The sequence below is a fragment of the Schistocerca piceifrons genome, chromosome 1 (assembly GCF_021461385.2).
Source record: "Schistocerca piceifrons isolate TAMUIC-IGC-003096 chromosome 1, iqSchPice1.1, whole genome shotgun sequence".
Lineage (NCBI taxonomy): Eukaryota > Metazoa > Arthropoda > Insecta > Orthoptera > Acrididae > Schistocerca > Schistocerca piceifrons.
Window position 1 is genome coordinate 875776826 of NC_060138.1, and position 21830 is coordinate 875798655.

At 39.2% G+C, this 21830-nt stretch overlaps 1 protein-coding gene across 1 annotated transcript in view; it reads left to right on the plus strand.

Moving 5' to 3' along the window:
* LOC124716352 (protein sidekick) overlaps nucleotides 1-21830 on the plus strand; it is a 416456-nt gene that overhangs the window by 292008 nt on the left and 102618 nt on the right. The window contains exons 3-11 of the mRNA XM_047243167.1: nucleotides 38-214; nucleotides 1205-1418; nucleotides 1522-1695; nucleotides 1896-2104; nucleotides 2294-2444; nucleotides 2548-2675; nucleotides 8649-8741; nucleotides 17380-17499; nucleotides 17682-17837. Coding sequence (XP_047099123.1) covers nucleotides 38-214; nucleotides 1205-1418; nucleotides 1522-1695; nucleotides 1896-2104; nucleotides 2294-2444; nucleotides 2548-2675; nucleotides 8649-8741; nucleotides 17380-17499; nucleotides 17682-17837 — 1422 coding nt within the window. The remainder of the gene's footprint in view (nucleotides 1-37; nucleotides 215-1204; nucleotides 1419-1521; nucleotides 1696-1895; nucleotides 2105-2293; nucleotides 2445-2547; nucleotides 2676-8648; nucleotides 8742-17379; nucleotides 17500-17681; nucleotides 17838-21830) is intronic.

Consider the following 21830-nt stretch of genomic DNA (forward strand, 5'->3'; position numbering starts at 1 on the left):
GTGGGTAAATTACCATTCAAATTTTCTTTTGTTCCAGGTCACCCTCCTCCAAAATACAGATGGCTTAAAGATGGAGTTGTTCTTAATGACTTTTCATCAGAACCTTTCTACAAGATCATCAACATCCGGAAAGAGGACAAAGGAAGTTACCAGTGTATAGCAAAAAATGATGCTGGATCAATTTTTAGTGAGAAACTGGATGTCACTGTTGCATGTGCGTAAAAAAGTAGTATAATTTGTCAGATTTCTAACGTGTCTAAACCTTTTTGTGCCTTGTTTAGTAATTGCACATTTTACAATGACAGATCTTAAATAGAAATGCAATTATTTGTTAAAAAAATAAATTCAAATGACATTATGGAAACATAGACACCAAGTCAAGTAGCACTAATTTATGAAAAACATAAACAGTATTTATGAAGTGTTTATATTTAAAATATGTTAGCGTTCTTTAATGATTAGCAGTACTTGCTTACTGTACCTCACTCTTTTCAGGTCATTCCACATGCTTTTTTTAAAGTAAAATTGCAACATACTTTAGCATCTGTTTGACTTTTTATGGTAAATCACTAGCCATCAAAGCCTTGGCTAAGCTGACGGGGAGTTAAAAACTGCAGAGCAGATTATATAGATGTGTGCAGTTTTCTAAAATATGACAGAGCTGTAGAGTGTAGCTGACCATAAAGAAAATCACATTTGTATATACATTTCGCATGTATATTCCCACAGTTACCTCAACAAAGTGGCAGTAGATTATTTTGGAACAATCACTGAAAGAGAGAACATGAGGAAATGTCACTGGGAAGAAAAAGAAACTCTTCATTTAATAATGAGAGTAGCCTGTTATTTAGCTTTGAACGTGTAGTAGCTCAATTGTTATCCTATTGTCTGACTATTTAAGCAACACAAATTTTTTAATCAGAAAATTTGTCATTATGAAGTACATGTTGTGACAAGGATTTATGAAGTGTATCCTCCATGCAGAATCAGATATATTTACTTTAAACTGTTATAATTTTCCTGTGCATCATTGCAAGTTTTATGTTCCATTTCAGTGCCTGAAAGTTTCATTGTTTATGATGCTCAGATTAATTTAATAATTTTCATCCTTTTACTCATCTGTTTTTTAGGGTATTTTGTGCTGAGTTTACTTAACGGACTGCTCTTTTTTGTGCATTCCTTTGGAATTATAATTGTTTTTCAGATATGGGTATATTTGAAGATACTGAAGAGAAGATAGTGACTGTTGAATCGGGCAAGGCAGCTGTTTTGGATCTGCCAAGAATAGATAGCCATCCACAGCCCTCTGTGACGTGGATGTCTGATAGTGGCACACTTCCATATGACAGAAAATATGCCTTCACACCTGGACAACTTATTATTCTGTCAGCTGATTCAGGAGACCAGAGAGCATACAGGTTTTCAAATTTATAAATATACTTTACTTTTGTAGCATAATATAATTATTTAATGTATGGATAGTTTAACAGCAGAAAAGCCTATTCTTTTTGTTATACACAGGGCTCGAGCAACAAATACACAAATTGGAAAGGAAGAAAATAGTGCATACATAAGGTTGAAAGTTGAGGGAGATTCTGGAAAAGAAGTTGCACCTGAAATTATCATAAAGCCGCAAGATATGCATGTTGTTAAAGGACAACAATTGGCTGAACTGAAATGTATAGCAAATGCAAGGTAAATGACTGCTAGTTTCAGGAAATTAATGTATAACTATTGAACAGACTTTTACTAGGCACCTCCGGCTTTTTAACTTCTTTCTTTATTTCCTTATTATATTTCCATGTAGTGTTAAACATTATTTTCAAAAGACATTCCATAATTTTGTAGAGAATTTTTCTAGTGAGAATATTTATGAATTATTTCAAATTCTGCAGACCCCTGCACGAGTTGGAGATACTGTGGATGAAAGATGGAATTATGATAGAGAATGCAGGCATATCATATGACTTCAGTTCATTGTGGAACAATACGCTATCATTATTGAACGCTAATCTGACTTACACGGGCCTGTACTCATGCCAAGTTAGACTGCGCAGTGGTGGTTTTCCAGTGGTTTCAGCATCTGCAAATGTCATGGTTCTTGGTGAGTCATCTTTTGTTCATTACCACAACCTTTTTAATGAAGTAATGAAACATATTTTTTGTGATGCACTGAAGATTCTTTCTGACTTAGTTGGTTTTTCTAAGAGTGTAAAAAAGTTAGGAACATGAATATAAGACATGAGCTAAAGATTGTTAAATGCTATATCATTTTGAACAATTTGTTTGACAGAGAAACCATCATTTGCAACCAATCTGAGAACTGAAACTTTGGGAGAATATGGAGCAACGATTTCAATTCCATGTGAAGCCTTTGGCGTTCCCATGCCTAACATTGTTTGGTTTCGGAACACTGAAAAGGTTGACTCAATACCAGGCAATAAGTATGTCTTTTATGTATGATTTTGTGTTTTGTAATATGTGTTCTAAAAGTTCGTTAGAAGTGAAAGAAATTTACATTTTCATGACTGCATTTTAACGTTTCAGGTACACTGTTGTAGAAGATGGATCTTTAGTTATAAAAAAGCTAACTATGGAAGATTCTGGAATGTTTCAGTGCTTGGCAGCAAATGAGGCGGGAGAAGACTCGGCATACACATGGCTGAAAGTAAAAAGTAAGAATCTTAACATCAGTTCACATTGCATAAAATAGTAAACTTTTCATTTATGTTGATGCAGGCTTCCAGGAGGAATATTTAATGAAGATGTGTGTTCATTCTTTATGCAGAATTACTTACAAGGGAACCTCCCCATTGCACCCCCCTCAGATTTAGTTATAAGTTGGCACAGGGATAGGCCTTGAAAAACTGAACACAGATCAATCGACAAAACAGGAAGAAGTTGGGTGGAACTATGAAAAAAATAAGGAAAATATACAAACTGAGTAGTCCATGCGCAACGTAAGTAACATCGAGGAGTCTGTTAGCTTACGAGCTCCGTGGTCCTGTGGTTAGCGTGAGCGGCTGTGGAGCGACAGGTCCTTGGTTCAAATCTTCTCTCAGGTGAAAATTTTAATTTTTTATTTTCAGATAATTAACAAAGTTCAGGCACTCACACATAATCAACTTCGCTCTCCAAAATTCCAGGACATGTTTTTGCTTGGACATATACAGAATTTGACGGTCTACGCACGGAAACATTATAAAACGTAAAAAACATATGTTTTGACAGAGCACAGGGAAAACTGTGCGACTCTGAAACTGTTGCATTCATTTGATGCAGATTATGTGACAAATTCTTATGTTTTCATCACTTTTTTTGGAGTGATTATCACATACACAAGAAAACCTAAATCGGGCAAGGTAGAAGAATCTTTTTACCCATTCGCCAAGTGTACAAGTTAGGTGGGTCGACAACATATTCCTGTCATGTGATGCACATGCCGACACCAGTGTCGTATAGAATATATCAGACGTGTTTTCCTGTGGAGGAATCGGTTGACCTATGACTTTGCGATCAAATGTTTTCGGTTCCTATTGGAGAGGCACGTCCTTTTGTCTACTAATCGCACGGTTTTGCGGTGCGGTCGCAAAACACAGACACTAAACGTATTACAGTGAACAGAGACGTCAATGAATGAACGGACAGATCGTAACTTTGCGAAAATAAAGAAAGTAAAATTTTCACTCGAGGGAGGACTCGAACCAAGGACCTTTCGTTCCGCAGTTGCTCACTCTAACCACGAGACCACAACGCTCATCAGCTATCGTTGTCCTTTATGTTGCCTATCTTACACATGGACTACTCAGTTTGTATATTTTGCTTATTTTTTCATAGTTCCACACAACTTCTTCCTGTTTTCTCGATTGATCTGTGTTCAGTTTTTCAAGGCCTATCCACTGTGTCAATTTATAACTAAATCTGAGGGGGGTGCAATGGGAAGGTTCCCTTGTTAGTTGTATATCTAATTACTGACTATGATGAAATACAGGGTGTATGAAAAAGAACTCCCTAGTTTTAATGTGTCCTACAATCTATTCTAGTTTTTGATGTTTGATTCATCAACCCTAAAATATTGGCTCCCCTGCGGTTTGCAGGTCTGCTTGACCTTGAGACGGTACCAGTGCTGTTTTCTTCCTCTGTTCCCTCAATTCAGTCCAGGTGTGCTTTCATGCAGTGCAGAACTACTCAGCAACAATGTGTACTGCGCACAGAAAGTGCAGTGTGTTATTTGGCTTGTGAAAACTGAGTCAGTTATAACAGTGTGATGTAATTTTAGACATCAGTATGATAAGAACCACCTACAGCAAAAACTATCTGTCATTAGGTTTCCAAGAAGGTGAAAGGTAGGGCTGGCCCGATATCTTGGCCCCCGCGAAATCCCACTGGAATTTTTCTTTTGGGGCCACATAAAAAATGTTGTTTACAGTGAAAAGCTCGGAGACATCAATCATTTACCAGAAAGAATCGTCGCAGTGGTTGGGACAGTTACACCTGAAATGTTGGTGAATACATGGCGAGAAGTGGACTAACATCTCGACATGTGCAGGGCAACAAATGGACCCCATGTTGAAGCCTATGAACATTAAACAAAACTTGAAGGAATTCTCTTTCATGATATGTACTCATTGATGTAGTTTTTCATTTATTTCCCCATTAAATTTGTACTTAAAACTAGGGAGTTCTTTTCAAACACCCTGTATTTGGATTTCATTCTTTTGAATGTCATTAAAGTGATTAACTGAAAACTATGTTTATCTGTGTTCAGTTACATTAAAACATTACGCACAAGTCTGTGTAAGTTACATAACAATTATGTATAAGTATTTTTACGTGGATAATGTGTGCAGTTTCATTTAAGTGATTTCATAAGTTTTTATCTTTGCAAACCACTTCTTTTTCATATTATTTGGTTGGGGAAGGTTGAAGTAACCCAAAATAAATGCTTTTTCATATTTTTTGGTAGGGGGAAGGTGAATTGAATGCACTTTCCTAGAATGACTGGTACTATTGTCTGGAACTCTCAAAGATACTTTTGTGATGATAGTAGACTCTGTATATTAAGTGTGTCAAAACTGGCATTTACATAATTTTTATCTGCTTGTTTATGTCCATTTCATCATCCCGCAAAAAACACATGACAGTTTTTTCCTGGCTGTCTTTTAAGATCCCCCATTTCCTGCTTTATATGTGATGAGAATATGGTTGAGGACCTGTGTGCCAGAATACAAATCCTCACTCTGAACATTTGACACAGATACAGGTTTTTTTTCATCTTGTTTTGTGATGTGTGAATCATACTTCATCTGGAATTTTATGCAGTATATTTACTGCTTTCTTATGCTGAATAAGTACTTTATTCAGATCATGTAGCAAACCTTACAGAACTCAATTTATTGTATTCCCCTATTTTCAGTTTAGTTTTATTCCTTTGGAACAGTTTCTTAGTGTTACCCTGTACTTTGTGAAAGATAAGACACCAAATATGCAAGAGGAACGCCGTAAGAGGCCTAACACATTCTGCAGGAAGTAAGACATCATGATCCAGTTTCCTACATAGTAAAGACTCCTGCTCAGTTATGATGAAGAATACTTGCTAGTCGTGACACTGTCGTTCCTTTTTAAGAATAAAGAACTGATTTAGAAATTTTTAACTAAATATATTTCATCTTGACACTGAGTGTTGATATACCATTATTGATACCATGCAGCCTGATTTCATTATTATTTCATTTGTTACTACTACTACCACCACCGAACACCATCAAATAAGTACCACCATCACCACCATTACTGCAAGGGCTGATCAACAAAGACTGAGACTGAGTATTGGTATATAACTTCAGGTAACCTCAGTGAAGTGTTCAGAATTTCATGTGGCATTGTCTTTGCGATTATACATAATCATATGCATAGGAGCTATGCTTGTGCCTGCTGGGTGCCACATTTGTTGACTCCCGAACAAAATACTGTGCAATTGGGAACAAGCTGTGAAGTGCTGTGTCTCTTTGATGATGTGCTTTTAGAATTAATTATCACTGCCAATGATTAATTGCTGCATCATTATGCTCCTGAAGAAAAATAAGCGAGCACAGTGTGGAAATCGTCAGGTTTTCCAACATCAAATAAGGCAAAAGTTGTTCTATCTGCTGGGAAATCACATTTTTTGATTGTCATAGAATGATTTACTAGCATGCAGTTCCTCCTCACACTACTGTTACAGCAGCATACTGCATGTCACTATAGACTAAACTGAAGAAGCATATTGCAAGGAAAGCTTCAGGACATTCCATTTAAGAACTCTGAAACAATGCTCAAGAAAATTAAGCAATTCTCAGAAACATGACAAAGAGTGACCTGCACCATGTGCTTAAGGACTGGCAGATGTGCTGTAAAAAGTGCATTCAAGTAGGAGGAGGGGTACTTCGAAAAAGATCATGTTAACATCGAAATGGAGTAATAAACATCTGTAAAAAATAAATTAATAAATAATTTGATCAGTCCTCACATTATTAACAGCATTTCCACAAAGTATATTTATGATTCATTAATTCACTCCACTCATTATGTAATTTTTGTATGCTGTCCTTTGGGTATGTAATGAGAACCATGAAGAGACTGATACCAAATTATTACTTTAATTGGCTCTAAAGCCTAAGCAGAAGAGAAGAAAGAAGCTGACAGATGATTGCTGAGATAACAGCTGGAAGTGGTGGTGGCTTGCATGCATCAGTCTATCAAATGTCACAGATGAGATACCATGAGTGTTTCTAATGGATCTTACCTTTAATTAAGAAACATTTCCTGCAGTTCTTGATTCCCAAGTGCTAAATTGGCTGTATCAGGCAATCATCATAAACTGTTATAGCAACTAGCACTCTTAGGCCATGTATTTGAGCAGCTGCATCAAACTGTATTGTTTTGCTTTGTGTTGATTATTTAATAACTAATGAGAAAACAGTTCCACATGAACCTTAGACAGCTAAAATATCATAAATTGTTAGCAAAAAGAAACAAACATTGTTAATTATGTTGGTAGGTCTACATAAGACAGAGGTTTCCCCCTGAGTGTGTCAAAACATTGTACACAATTATTCTGGCTCTATGCATGAATGAGAACCTAAATTACTTTCCAGAGAAGCATCCAAAAAGTAAAAAAAAAATTGCCATAATTAGCCACACAATCATGTAATTTCCAATACAAGAAAAATAATTTGTTTCAGCTTCAAACGTCCAATGGCGTGATAATGCATTGCAAACAGCCAAAAAGTAATTACCACTCTCTGCTAATTTGTGTATAATGACTAGCAAGGTATATTAGAATTTGTTCCAGAAGGGGAAGAGAAGAGTAAAAAAAAAAAAAGACTGTCGAAAGCATAAGCTTTTGGCCAAAAAGGCCTTCATGAGAATTAGACAACACACACACATACAAGGCAACTCACATCCATATGACCACAGTCTCTGGCTGCCGAGGCCAGACTGCGAGTAGCAGCACATGATGGGGAAAGCATTCTGGGTAGTGGGGACAAGGAGGAGGCTGGGACAGGGAGGGGGTGGAATAACAGTGTAGGGGTGGGGCACGGTAAACTGCTGCTTGTGGTTGAGGGCCGATAATGATATTTTTTAAAATATCGATATATCGGATTCACAGTATTTCTAGAAACAGCAACAGTCCTAGTAGGGATGGACGAGGATATTGTATATATTTGGTGAGCGATGGAATACTGCTGTGGGAGGGGTGGGAAGGAAAGTGGGCATGACAGGGTTTAGTCAAAACTCTGGTGGATAATGTGATTCAGTTGCTACAATCCTGGATGGCCCCGAGTCATGAGGGGAATGCTACTCTATGGCTGGACAGTGGGACTTTGGGAGGTGAGAGATGACTGGAGAGATAAGGCACAGGAAATCTGTTTTATACAAGGTTGGGAGGGTAATTATGGTTTGTAAAGGCGTCAGTGAGATCTTTGTTATATTTCGAGAGGGACTGCTTCTCACTGCAGATCCTATGACCATGGGCGGCTAGGCTGTATGGAAGGGATTCTTGATATGGAATGGGTGGCAGCTGTCGAAGTGGAGGTATTGTTGGTGGTTGATACATTTGATATGTATGGAGGTATGGATGTAGCCATCTTTGAGGTGGAGGTCAACATCAAGGAAGGCGGCGTGTTCGGACCAGGTGAAGTGAATGGGGGAGAAGGTAAGAATGTGGATAGGGTGTCATCACTCTCAATACAGATCATGAAGATGTCATCAAGGAATCTGAACTAAGTGAAACTAGATTAGGGGTTTGGGATTCTTTGTGGCCAGAAAGGATGGCCACAAATAGGTTGGCACTGGATGGTGCCATGTGGCTGCCCAGCTGTACCCCGGATTTGTTTGCCATATTCCCTCCTGTATTTTCCTCTGTTGAAAATAATAAATTGTGTTTTTAACTATATTTTTCATTGTGGTAGGCCAACATATACTATTTAGCAATTTCTAATATATGTTGTGGAAGATAATGATTTATTATTTGACAAACTGTTATTTATTTCGAAAGTCATTGCTAGTCATTGGCATATAAATATTATTATTTTGTAAAAAATTATCAGTAAGTTGTTCTTTATTAGATAGCTTGCATAGTTCTCTGAATTAATGTTTTCATACAGAGCTTCGAAGAAGGGTACGTTGGGCCGCACCTAATGTTGTAAGAGTTCGACAGTCTGATCTATCATCTCGAAGCTTTCATCTTTTGAGTGGGAGTAAGATTCGTAATTTTTGATTGATTTTTTTAATAATATGGTAGTTATTAGATGCCACACAACACTTCTGTGATGTAGATTAGCAGAGCACTTCACATTATAGTACTGCATTGTTCTGTTATGTATTTTGGCACCAAGTGGCATCTATAGTCACAAGCAATGCATGGAATGTATGTTTTGACTTCAGTTTGCAAGCTGCTCTTTATTTTACCCAGTGGTTTGTTTTTAAAAAAGCAGGTGCATATATACAAAATGTTTTATGAAATAAGTTATGAAGGAGGGGATGTGAATGATGTAATAAAGAGGAAACTAAATTTCAAAAAATGCACCACTAAAATTCGAAGTATGTAACCATTCTTTGTATATGTACCTGCGCTTATGTGTTACGCTTTGTTTGTCATTGTGCTAGCTATATCCATAGCATATACTGCCATAAAAAATAGAATTTTATTACAAAAATGTAATTCCAGGATGGAAGCAAAAACAAAAATAAGGAAAGGAAACCATGCACTTGTTAATGATTAATGAATGGCATAAACACTCATAAAACTGCAGTAGCTTTCCAATTTCCATTCTTTTTTTAGTGTAAGTCCATATTGTCATTCACACAGACTGAAACAGTATTGCACTGGGTTTATTATTTGCCCAATTGTAAATGAAGCGTTAAGAAGAAGATAGCGTCTCTGGTGGTTGATGGTGTGTGTGTGTGTGTGTGTGTGTGTGTGTGTGTGTGTGTGTGTGTGTGTGTGTGTGTGTGTAAGAATGAATGCTAGTGTGTTTTTTTTTGACATGGTCAAAAGCTTCCTTTAATGTTTTAGACTTGTTTTTAATTTTAAATTTATTTTATAATGTCTGACAAGTGTGGATGTAGCACATAGAATATTCAAAGAGGTGAGTGGCATGTGACAGTTGTGGGTGTATATTTCAGGCGTGCAATTGTAGTGTGGAATTCTGCAGGGCAACTATTTAAGTTAATCCCGTGGAACTGTAGGCCATGGAGAAGAGATAAGATAATTACTGAGCTGATAGAAAAGATATGTGTACTTCAGGCTGAATCACATTTTTTGAAATGTGAATTAGATTTTCTGAAATTTGAGTTAAACAGACTGAAGACTGTGAGAACAGAGCAAAGGCAGAAAGCAAGGACTGAAAAGTGAACAGTTTTGCGGTCACTCTGAAATAACATGTGATAAAATTTGTTTATCTTGTTACCTGAAGTAGTTGTGGTGGGAAGTAGAGACAGAAATGTAACTTAAGCAAGGCCTGAAATACAGGGAACTAAGAAAAAATTGTCTTGCCGTTAGGTAGAAGTCATGGGAGGGGTGTAAGTCAGATGCTACAGGACAAATTAGGATCAGCTTACCAGGTCACAAGTATTTTGAAACAAAGTGCCAGTTTTAGCAGGTGATGGGGAACATAGTGCCATTATGTGGGGACTTTTGTGAAGGAAATTTGGTGATGAGTGTAAGTGGAGCTTTGCTAAACCTGGATGAAATAGGTGCAGCAACAGCTCATATAAATTTGGGATTGATGCAGATTCTACACCTCCATAATCAGGTCGGGGTAACCACTGCTGAAATCCTTGTAAACACTGACTGAAATAAGGTCTCACACTAGTGCTGTGCCTGTTACTGCAGGATAGTGAGCAATAAGTTGGCAAAGGTTCTTGCAGAAAATATGCAGAGGGCCAGTCACACAAATCTTTGTAATTAGTAGTGTCAGAGAGTATCTTTTTATGTTAGAGTTGGGCAGGTTTAAAGGAAATTACTGTGACCGAAGACTCCTACAGACATGTAACAAATTACTGAAAAGCAGCATTAGCTTATTTTATCGCAATATCAGGGGTTTAAAATACAAGGTTATTATTATTAAAGGTAACATGAAAAAACCTGCCTGAATGCTTTGTAACCACAGGGATAGAGAAGTTAAATGTAAAAGTTTATAAATTAGCAGCTTCCTTTTTCAAGCACATCACAAAGTAAAAAAAAAACATTAAATAAGTAAATTTTGTACATATCAGGACATTACAACATCTGATTGTGAGCTGATGAAAAAATACATCATTTATAATTTTAACTATATACAGATCTCCACTGGGAAACTTTGACCTGCTTGTTAGGAAGCGTGGTTCAGGAAGCGTGGTTCTTTACTGCACTATCTGTCAGACAGAAGGAAGCAACCAGCGATGTGTGGTAATTTAAATGTAGATTTTCTAAAGTGGTCTGAAAGGAAAAATGTCCTGTAAACACAATTTGGGCTGCACAATTTGATTTCAGTAATTAATTTTCCAACATGGTTATGTCAAAATAGCAGTACACTGATTGATAATGTCTTAGATAATCATACCAAACATATAAATGCATATCCATTAGTTAACATGTTCGAGACTGGCCTCAATCTTTCAGGGTTAAGGCAGCGGGACTTAAGCTTTTAACACATTTCCCATTCCTCCCCCCCCCCCCTCCCCCCTTCCTCCTGAAAGCATAGCTTTATTACTGTGTATGCAATACATTTGTGTGATGTTTCATGTCAAGAAATGAAATTGTAAGACATTTCCAGGGACAGATGTGGACTCTGACCACAATCTATTGGTTATGAACTGCAGATTAAAACTGAAGATACTGCAAAAAAGGTGTGAATCTAAGGAGATGGGACCTGGATAAACTTCCTAAACCAGAGGCTGTACAGAGTTTCAGGGAGAGCATAAGGGAACAATTGACAAGAATGGGGGAAAGAAATACAGTAGAAGAAGAATGGGTAGCTTTGAGGGATGAAGTAGTGAAGGCAGCAGAGGATCAAGTAGGTAAAAAGTAGAAATCCTTGGGTGACAGAAGAAATATTGAATTTAATTGACGAAAGGAGAAAATATAAAAATGCAGTAAATGAAGCAGGCAAAAAGGAATACAAATGTCTCAAAAATGAGATCGACAGGAAGTGCAAAATGGATAAGCTGGCATGGCTAGAGGATTAATGTAAGGATGTAGAGGCTTATCTCACTAGGGTAAGATAGATACTGCCTACAGGAAAATTAAAGAGACCTTTGGAGAAAAGAGAACCACTTTTATGAATATCAAGAGCTCAGATGGAACCCAGTTCTAAGCAATGAAGGGAAAGCAGAAAGGTGGAAGGAGTATATAGAGGGTCTATACAAGGGTGATGTACTTGAGGGCAATGTTATAGAAATGGAAGAGGATGTAGATGAAGATGAAATGGGAGATATCATACTGCGTGAAGAGTTTGATAGAGCACTGAAAGACTTAAGTCGAAACAAGGCCCCGGAAGTAGACAACATTCCATTAGAACTACTGACAGCCTTAGGAGAGCCAGTCCGGACAAAACTATACCATCTGGTGAGCAAGATGTATGAGACAGGTGAAATACCCTCAGACTTCAAGAAGAATATAATAATTCCAATCCCAAAGAAAGCGTGTGTTGACAAATGTGACAATTACTGAACTATCAGTTTAATAAGTCACGTTTGCAAAATAGTAACGTGAATTCTTTACAGACGAATGGAAAAACTGGTAGAAGCCGACCTCGGGGAAGATCAGTTTGGATTCCGCAGAAATATGGGAACACGTGAGGCAATACTGACCCTACGGCTTATTTTAGGAGCTAGATTAAGAAAAGGCAAACCTACGTTTCTAGCATTTGTAGACTTAGAGAAAGCTTTTGACAATGTTAACTGGAATACTCTTTCAATTTCTGAAGGTGGCAGGTGTAAAATACAGGGAGCGAAAGGCTATTTACAATTTGTACAGAAACCAGATGGCAGTTATAAGAGTCGAGGGACATGAAAGGGAAGCAGTGGTTGGGAAGGGAGTGAGACAGGGTTGTAGCGTCTCCCCGATGTTGTTAAATCTGTATATTGGGCAAGCAGTAAAAGAAACAAAAGAAAAATTCGGAGTAGGTATTAAAATTCACGGAGAAGAAATAAAAACTTTAAGGTTCACCGATGACATTGTAATTCTGTCAGAGACAGCAAAGGACTTGGAAGAGCAGTTGAATGGAATGGACAGTGTCTTGAAAGGAGGATATAAGGTGAACATCAACAAAAGCAAAACGAGGATAATGGAATGTAGTCGAATAAAGTCGGGTGATGCTGAGGGAATTAGATTAGGAAATGAGACACTTAAAGTAGTAAAGGAGTTTTGCTATTTGGGGAGCAAAATAACTGATGATGGTTGAAGTAGAGAGGATATAAAATGTAGACTGGCAGTGGCAAGGAAAGCGTTTCTGAAGAAGAGAAATTTGTTAACTTCAAGTATAGATTTAAGTGCCAGGAAGTTGTTTCTGAAAGTATTTGTATGGAGTGTAGCCATGTATGGAAGTGAAACATGGACGATAAATAGTTTGGACAAGAAGAGAATAGAAGCTTTCGAAATGTGGTGCTACAGAAGAATGCTGAAGATTAGATGGGTAGATCACATAACTAATGAGGAGGTACTGAATAGAATTGAGGAGAAGAGGAGTTTGTGGCACAACTTGACTTGAAGAAGGGATCGGTTGGTAGGACATGTTCTGAGGCATCAAGGGATCACCAATTTAGCATTGGAGGGCAGGGTGGAGGGTAAAAATCGTAGAGGGAGGCCAAGAGATGAATACACTAAGCAGATTCAGAGGGACGTAGGCTGCAGTACGTACTGGGAGATGAAGAAACTTGCACAGGATAGAGTAGCATGGATAGCTGCATCAAACCAGTCTCAGGACTGAAGACCACAACAACAACAACAACAACGACAAGACTGCATTCGTGTGTGTGTGTGTGTGTGTGTGTGTGTGTGTGTGTGTGTGTGTGTGTGTGTGTGTGTGTGTGTGTGTGTGTGTCCGCGCGCGCGCATATGTCTGTCTGTTGTTGACGAGGGTCTTAATGGCCGAAAGCTATAATTGTGAGAGTCTTTTTGTTTTGCCTATCTGTGACTCAGCTTCTCCGCTGTATGGTGAGTAGCAACTTTCCTTCCCACAATATTGTTACATTCCATCCTGGGTTTTTCATTGTTTAAATTAATGTGTCAGTATTCTGGTATGTAGCTGATCTTATTCCTGCTAAGACCTGTCTCTGAATACTCCAAATATGATAGTGAGCTATTCCTTTCATGGCTCAATGCCAAACCTCTGTAACAAACTTCCCTGGCTCTACTGGCTTCTTCACTAACCCTCCTCCCTTTCACAATGTATATGTAACATCATTGTCAGTATCCTGAAGGTGTAATGCTTCAACAGTCATCGCTTCAGTACCACGACACATTGCACACTCCTGCAACCAATATTTCTCTACCAGCTCTTGACATATACATAAAAGCATCAGGTCCATCTCTGTGTACTTCTTTCCTGTGACAATGCTTATGGCGAAACTAACAAGTTTCAAATTAGTGCATTAAATACAAAGGGCGCTCAAATAGTTTTGCTCAGTCATCTCTAATTTTTTTATTTTTGCAGGAGGAGAATGAAATTTTTTGTGAACGTACTTGGAACATTTAGCTATACATTGAGCCTACTCAGTGTAGCCTCCATCAGCTGTGACACATTTTGACTTTTACACCATTGCTTGGCACAGGAAATAAGGTTCTTCTCACTATCAAATGTTTTACAGTGCAAGTGGGCCTTCATATGAACAAAGAGTTAAAAATCAGGCAGAGCCAAGTCCGGACTCTAGGGGGGATGAGGAACAATTTTCCAACCCATTTTCCTGATTTTCTCCCGTGTCATAAGGGCTTTATGGGATTTGGCATTGTCATGGTGTAGTCTGATGAGCTGACCCTGAAGCTTTGGTCTGTGGGTCTTGATCCTGGTTAATTGCGGAGCCAGGTGGAATGAAAATGACACCACAGTGATCCCAGAAGAAGGAGGCCATCACTTTTCAGCCTGCTGTTCATGAAAGTCTTGCTTTCTTCTTCTGAGAACAACCCGGATGACGCAACTCTGTGGATTGGGTTTTGCTCTCAGGTTCAGAAAAAAACAACCATGTTTCATCCTGGGTAATGATGCCGTCAAAACACTGTTTCCACTCTTCAGTAAAGATCTTCATGAGACCCTCGCACACATTTTTCCTCAATGTTTTCATTTCTCTTGGCAGTAATCTAGGCACCCAATGTGCACAGATTGTTCTGTACCCTAGTGACTGTACCAGCGATACCACACTGCCCAATGACAAATGAGTCATTTCAGCAAGCTGTCATGTTGTCACACATCTGTCATTTTGGATGATTTGATCAATGGTCTCCTTTTTCACATCAGTCACTGTCGTCGATGGTCTACCTCATCGTGGATTGTCCAGTAGAGAGAAATCACCTTTTTAAACCTCTGCAACCACCACTGGATACTGCTGTGATACACTGTGTCCTCCCCACAAACAGGGAGCAACTTCCTGTGAATCGATGTGGCAGAGTCATAGCTGGTCTTGAAGACGAACTGCATCACCGACCGTTGTTGCAACCTGACATCTACTTCACTGTCCATTGTGGCTCATCTGTAAATAAAAGAAAATACTTTTGTACACCAACTTACAGCTAAATGTTCCAAGTATGCTCACAAAAAATTTCATTCTCCTCCTAATACAAATAAAAAGATTAGAGACGGCTGTGCAAAACTTTTTGAACTCCATTTGTACATGTGCATACTTCCCTCACTGGCTGGCATTTTACTCATTTTGGTTGCACAAAGTAGAATTTTGAGAGACCAGTTTTTAAATTCAGGTTCTTTTTTTTCATTAGGAGATATGACTCTCTTATTGGTAGTGTCATATATCTTTTTAGCTTTTTTACCAATTTCACTAACAGAGATAACATCAGTCTGGTTAGGACTTTACCTGCTGCAATCTTTGACATCAGTTAGGTAATATTCCAGAGAAACAGTAAGCATATCATCTTGCAACAGATGCCCACAGTAAGAATCTGGGTGTGTCCCAAATACCTTTGTCATTCTTTATTTTATGAGCTTTTGAAATCAAATAATGTGAGAAGTGGGCATGTATTTCTGTATCTGCTGCTTAGAGCAGCTACCTAGTATCAGTGTCAGTAACTGTACGTGCTCAGTATAGGTGGCTGTTGAGATAGCAGTATTAAGGTTTTGAAGCCACACATCACATTTTGTGCACATGTCACTATCTTTAGGCTCTGCACCAAATGCATCTACATTATGCAATTTACAAAGTTTTGGAGATGTTGCTTGTGTAAAATGTGTTTCAATTTCTCCCACTTTTCTTTCTACATACTGTTTTCTTCTTGTGCTTCTTGACTTTCCTGGACGTTTAAGGGGGGATGTAGTAGGGGCTACAGCAAAAATGCTAACATTCAATGCATCAGCAACTTTACACCCAGAAATATAAACATCTGTGCTGTCTTCTTCAGTTTCATATTCGGGTGATGGTGAGTGTTCAGGTGGGTTGTCACTAAATTTCTTCTTGTATTGAGTTTAGCAGTTCTTACACAATGGATGTGATGCTATACTGTTACGTGAGGAGCAAGATATTTCTGCAATACCTCTGACAGATTTCCAACAACTGTGCAGTGTTTTTCACTTTTCTTAAAAACCAACTCTTGTGTCTTTTTTTAAAAACCAACTCTTGTGTCTTTTTTCATAGTCCACACACTCTGCTTTTTGTTTGCAGTTTTTTGTTTCAACACCAGACAAATCCATGAGAGATTGAATGGAAGATTTGAATTGGTTTATTGACTTTATGTATGATGAGGACTTCCAAGGATTTTCTGATGTTCACTCCCAGGACCTGTCTGTGAAAATTATATTGTTTTGTAGATTGTTCTTCTTACATATGCACAGGATGCTGTTAACTTTTCTGTGACAGTTTCCTTGCAGTCTCTTTTGTAGTGAGAACAGAGTAATCTCTGTTTTTACATTTTCCAAAAAGTACCCTGAAACTAAGATGGATCTTTGCTGTCTTTTACTGCTTTACATGGCATATATTTCCCTACATCACATTTTATAATGTCTTTCAGCTCCAAAGACAAGTATTTTACATTTGCTTACCTTGACTAACTCAGTTCGTCCTTCGTGTAAGCTTGATGACCTATTTGCCTTTTGACAACCACCATTCCTATATAACAGTATTGTGATGTTACTGAGAAAGAAATTTGTGACAACAGATTTAATATGTAATTTCATAATGGGGATGGGAGAGAGAGTTCAAATACTGAGAAAAATCTGTTTGCTTATGGCATCTGTATTGCTGCATGTGCTTTTTTCATTTTTATGATGTACTCACTTTAAGAAAAAGTATTTCTCCTAATAAACAAACATTATCGAGTATGTTTAATGGTTTGTTTACTCAAAAACATTGTAATACCATAAAATGTCTTTAAGTTTTTATGTTGACCAATATGTCTTAGAAATGTCTCTAATAATTATAAAAAAGACATTACTGTTCACTACAGTAAACAGAAAGTCATTATAAAAGCAAACCATGAGTTATTTATAAGTACCCGATCTGACACATTTCAGTTTATAGTTATTAGTTGCATAAATTAGTCAATATTTATACACATTGTACAGAATATGGCCTAATATGTTTGTGTTTTGCATAAGTTAGTTTTGCCTTAATGCATTGATATTTATAAAGTATTATTCTTCTTGATATTAAAAACTTTTGCTTTTCTCAACATCTGAACTTTTTTGTTCGCAGCTTCTGAACCGGTGTTAGAAGTCCCACCTCAGAACGTTACTGTTTTAGATGGGAAGGATGCAACAATAACTTGCAGAGCTGTTGGAGCTCCAACACCAAATATTACCTGGTTTTATCAGGGTAAGCAGATTTATAGTTTTATGCTCATTGCAAGTTTGCTCATAACTAGTAAGCAGTTTTAGTTTTTAGATTAGTACAGTGTTATCTTCAATAGATCTTGGTTGTGAGGACCTAGCTGCATGACTGTGAATTAACTTCTAGTGGGAATTGTTTAAGATTCCATGATATTTGTGATTTTGCAGATAATAAGCTTGTGGAAGCTTCAGGCAGGATTCAGGTCCTGGAGTATGGTGATCTGTTGATAGCTGCTGTTAGAGAGAATGATGCTGGGAAGTATACTTGTAGGAGGGCGAATGAAGGAGGCATAGTGGAAGGATATGCATTCCTTTCTGTCCTAGGTAAGAAATCTTAACTGATGTGTCATCCTTTTTAAGATGTGTTCCCAGGGGTTTCATTTGATTTGTTCTATGGCACTGTTACATAAATATGAATTAACTTCGCATTCTACTTAAAATAAATCCTCATTTTGGAATAATATTGAGCTGTGGTGGGGTTGCTAGTGTCACCTTTTGAATTCCTGGTGCCACTAGCTGGATCTGTCTTGTGATGTCCCTCTGGTTTGAGGCCACTAACATCTTTGCTGAAGGTTGTTCATGGGCACGGGGTGTGTTTTGGCATGGAGAGTTTGGGAGTGGTAGCAGAGCGTGGTTCCGTTCTGTTAGCCGTGTGGGGGGTAGAATTGTCTGGTCATTTGTTGTTTCCTGTGATCATTTCCTTAGTGCGTAAGGATCCCTTATGGTCTGTTGAGCATTGTATTAATTTATTCCATTGTTCGCAGGGAGCTAGCTTGCTATGGTTCCAAGTGGCTGCCCTGGAATCAGGCATCTAAAGAAGCAGCGCTTGCAGTATGAACCTAGAATTCAAGTGCCTAGCACTGTGAGTAGCGTTCCAGAGCAGGTGGCCAGGTTGTGCATGGCATTGGGCACCCCGCTCTGCATTTCGGTGAGCACCATTGGGGAGCTAGGTGTTTCTCTCAATAATATTTCTGCGGTGTTGGATGAGGTGCAGCAGAACCTGTCGTTTCTGCAGGACAGGCAACCTACTGTTAGGCAAGTTGGTAGAATTCAGATCCACCTCGCACATTTGGGGAATCGTTTGAGGGACATTACATCCTTGCAACTTCACTTCCCAACTCACCACGCCACAACACACCTCATGCCCATCAGCGACCTCGAGCAAAGATCTTAGTGGCCTCAAACCAGAGGCACAGTTCTTCATGAAAACCTCGTCTCCTGCCCTGAAATGAACAACTATTCCTATTATGTCTCCATGCCTGGCGGCGGTGGGCTTATCTATGTTATCCCTGGCCTGTTCCCAATTTTCCCTAAGATCTTCAGGAGTTACGGACAAAGGCAGAAGGTCATTGATATCCCACAAGTTGGATAAAGGGGAACTGATGGGAGACATAAACATGCCTGGGGATAATATGGCATGGTGGTTAGCTTCTTAACAGTGTTACAAAAGCAAAACTGCTTAAACTGTTCAGAAACAAATGCTAGAGCATTATCACTAACGAGAGCCTTAGGGGCTCCAAACCAGCTGAACATGTTGGTCAGGTGTGCAACGCTAATGGCCGCCATGACCCCACGACTTAGGGATTAACTATAAAAATCTGGAAAATGCATCAACAACAACCAGAATATATCAGTTCCCCTTCTTGTTACGAGGAAGAGGTTCTACATAAGCGATAAAGAATTTGTCCATAGGGTTCTCCTCATGCTTGAATTGTAACAACCCCCTCGGAGAACTATTACTGGGTTTAACCTTCTTACACGGTTCAGACTCACGTACTTATCACCTGATATCCTTATACAATGTGGCCAAGTGAGGTGAGCCTTAATCTTGACCAATTCTTATAGAGGGCCAGATGTCCTCCCACTAGAGACAATAATGGAAAATGGGAGGCCCACATCATGAGGCAGGCAGACAAATTTTGAAGCCCACCTTCATTAATGTGTTTACATACTATGCCATTCTTGACTGAGTAGTTGCTAACTTCTCCACTGGATAAGAGTTGCTTTCTTAGTGTATCTCACAATGAACCTTGATCCTGTTTGGTTTTAAGGTCCACAAATAACTGGGGAACTTCAGCTAAAATCATACACACAACCAGGTGAGACTCGCTAATGCCCTTATTCTCGACAGGCTCCTCTTCTTGAAACATGCAACTGAGGGTGTTGGCGACCTAGTTGTCAGATTCTTTTATGTGTTGCACCGTGAAATGAAACAAAGAGATACAGACTGCCCACCTGGCAATCCTATCAGTTTTCATGGGTCGAACCAACACCAGCATAGTGCCTGATTGTCTGTCTCGAGATCAAACTCCCTGTACTCAAGATAGAACTGAAACTTCTCCAAGGCGAAAAGCACAGCTAGTGCCACACACTTATAAACAGAGTAATTCATCTCTGGACCAGAGAATCTTCTAGACATAAAAAGCTAATGGATGTCTTATACCTTGATCCTGCTGCAATAACACTGCAGTAATACCGGAAGCATCAGTTTTAACGATAAATCTTTTGCTGAAACCTGGGACAACTAAGACCAGTAGGTGGTTGCTGATGGCAGTCTTGACAGCTTCAGAAGCCACCTGTTGGCTCTCACGGCAGACAAATTTCTCCCCTTTCTATGTAGTTTATTCAGGGGAGCAGCATCTGTCCAAAATCAGGGACAAAACGGCAAAAATAATTCACCACCACAATAAATCTGGCTATCTCATTCCTATTTCGAGGTTGAGGAAATTTCTTCCACACCTTAGTTCATTCCTGGTCAATCCTAATGCAATCCTCAGAAATTAAATGGCCCAGAAGGGACACATGTTTTCTAGCAAGTGTAATCTTGGCTGTCTTAATGGTCAACCCTGTATCCCGAAGCGGGGAGAGGACCTCCCGAAGATGGGGAATATGATTCTCAAAAGACTGATTATAAATGACAACATCATCAAGGTAATTAAAGGCACAAGAAAACTTCTTGTCACCCAAATGAGAAAAAACTGACACCCGAGTGGACAAGCCGAATGGCACCTGATTGAACTCATAAAGGTTCCATTCAGTGCAGAAACCAGTGACATGTTTAGACTCTTCGGTTTTTGTGAAGTTCACTTCTCGTTTCTTGGACTCTTGCTCTGTCATCAAAATTTTGGGTCTGGTTAACTTACTAGGCAGACATCTGAGCAGTGGTAAGGTCCTCAGGGCGCACCTTAATCAACCTTCCCCTTGAATGAAAATTTTCACTCTACAGCGGAGTGTGCGCCGATATGAAACTTCCTGGCAGATTAAAACTATGTGCCGGACCGAGACTCGAACTCCGCTGTAGAGTGAAAATTTCATTCTAGAAACATCCCCAAGGCTGTGGCTAAGCCATGTCTCCGCAATATCCTTTCTTCCAGGAGTACTAGTTCTTCAAGGTTCGCAGGAGAGCGTCTGTGAAGTTTGGAAGGTAGGAGACGAGGTACTGGCAGAATTAAAGCTGTGAGGACGGCGCGTGAGTCGTGCTTGGATAGCTCAGACAGTAGAGCACTTGCCCGCGAAAGGCAAGTTCCCGAGTTCGAGTCTCGGTCCGGCACATAGTTTTAATCTGCCAGGAAGTTTCAACCTTCTTCTTCTTCTTCTTCTTCTTCTGTAGGCTGGACCAGAGACTATTGGTTTAATGGGAGGTGGGGGGAGGGGGGAGGTTGAGCTGTGGCCCAGTTGCTGGGGTTGCCATTCCAATTTTTGGTGGCGCTAGCTTGGTCTGTCATGCGATATCCCTCCTGTTTGAGGCCACTAAGATCTTTGCTCGAGGTAATTGATGGGGCCGTGGTGTGTTGTGGTGTGGAGAGTTGAGAAGTGAAGTTGCAAGGAGGTAATGTCCCTCAAATGATCGCCAAAATGTGTTAGGTGGGCCTGAATTCTACCAACTTCACTAACAGTATGTTGACCGTCCTGCAGAAAGGACTAGTTCTGCTGCAGCTCATCCAATGCCATGGAAATCTTATTGAGAGAAACACCTACCTCCCTAATGGTGCTCGCCGAAATGCAGAGCGGGTTGCCCAATGATGTGCACAACCTGTTCGCCTGCTTTGGAAAGCTACCCTCAGTGCTAAACTCTTGAATTCTATGTTCATACTGCAAGTGCACCTTCTTTAGATGTGTGATTCCAGGCAGCTCCTTGGATCTGTAGTAATTTAGCTCCCTGCAAACAACAGAATAAAATAAAACAATGCTCGACAAACTGAAGGGATCCTTTTCACTAAGGAAATGACAAATGACCAGTGATAGGACAGACAATTCTAACCCCCCCCCCCCCCCCCCCCCCTCCCTGTCACCAATGAAATGCAACCGCACTCTGCT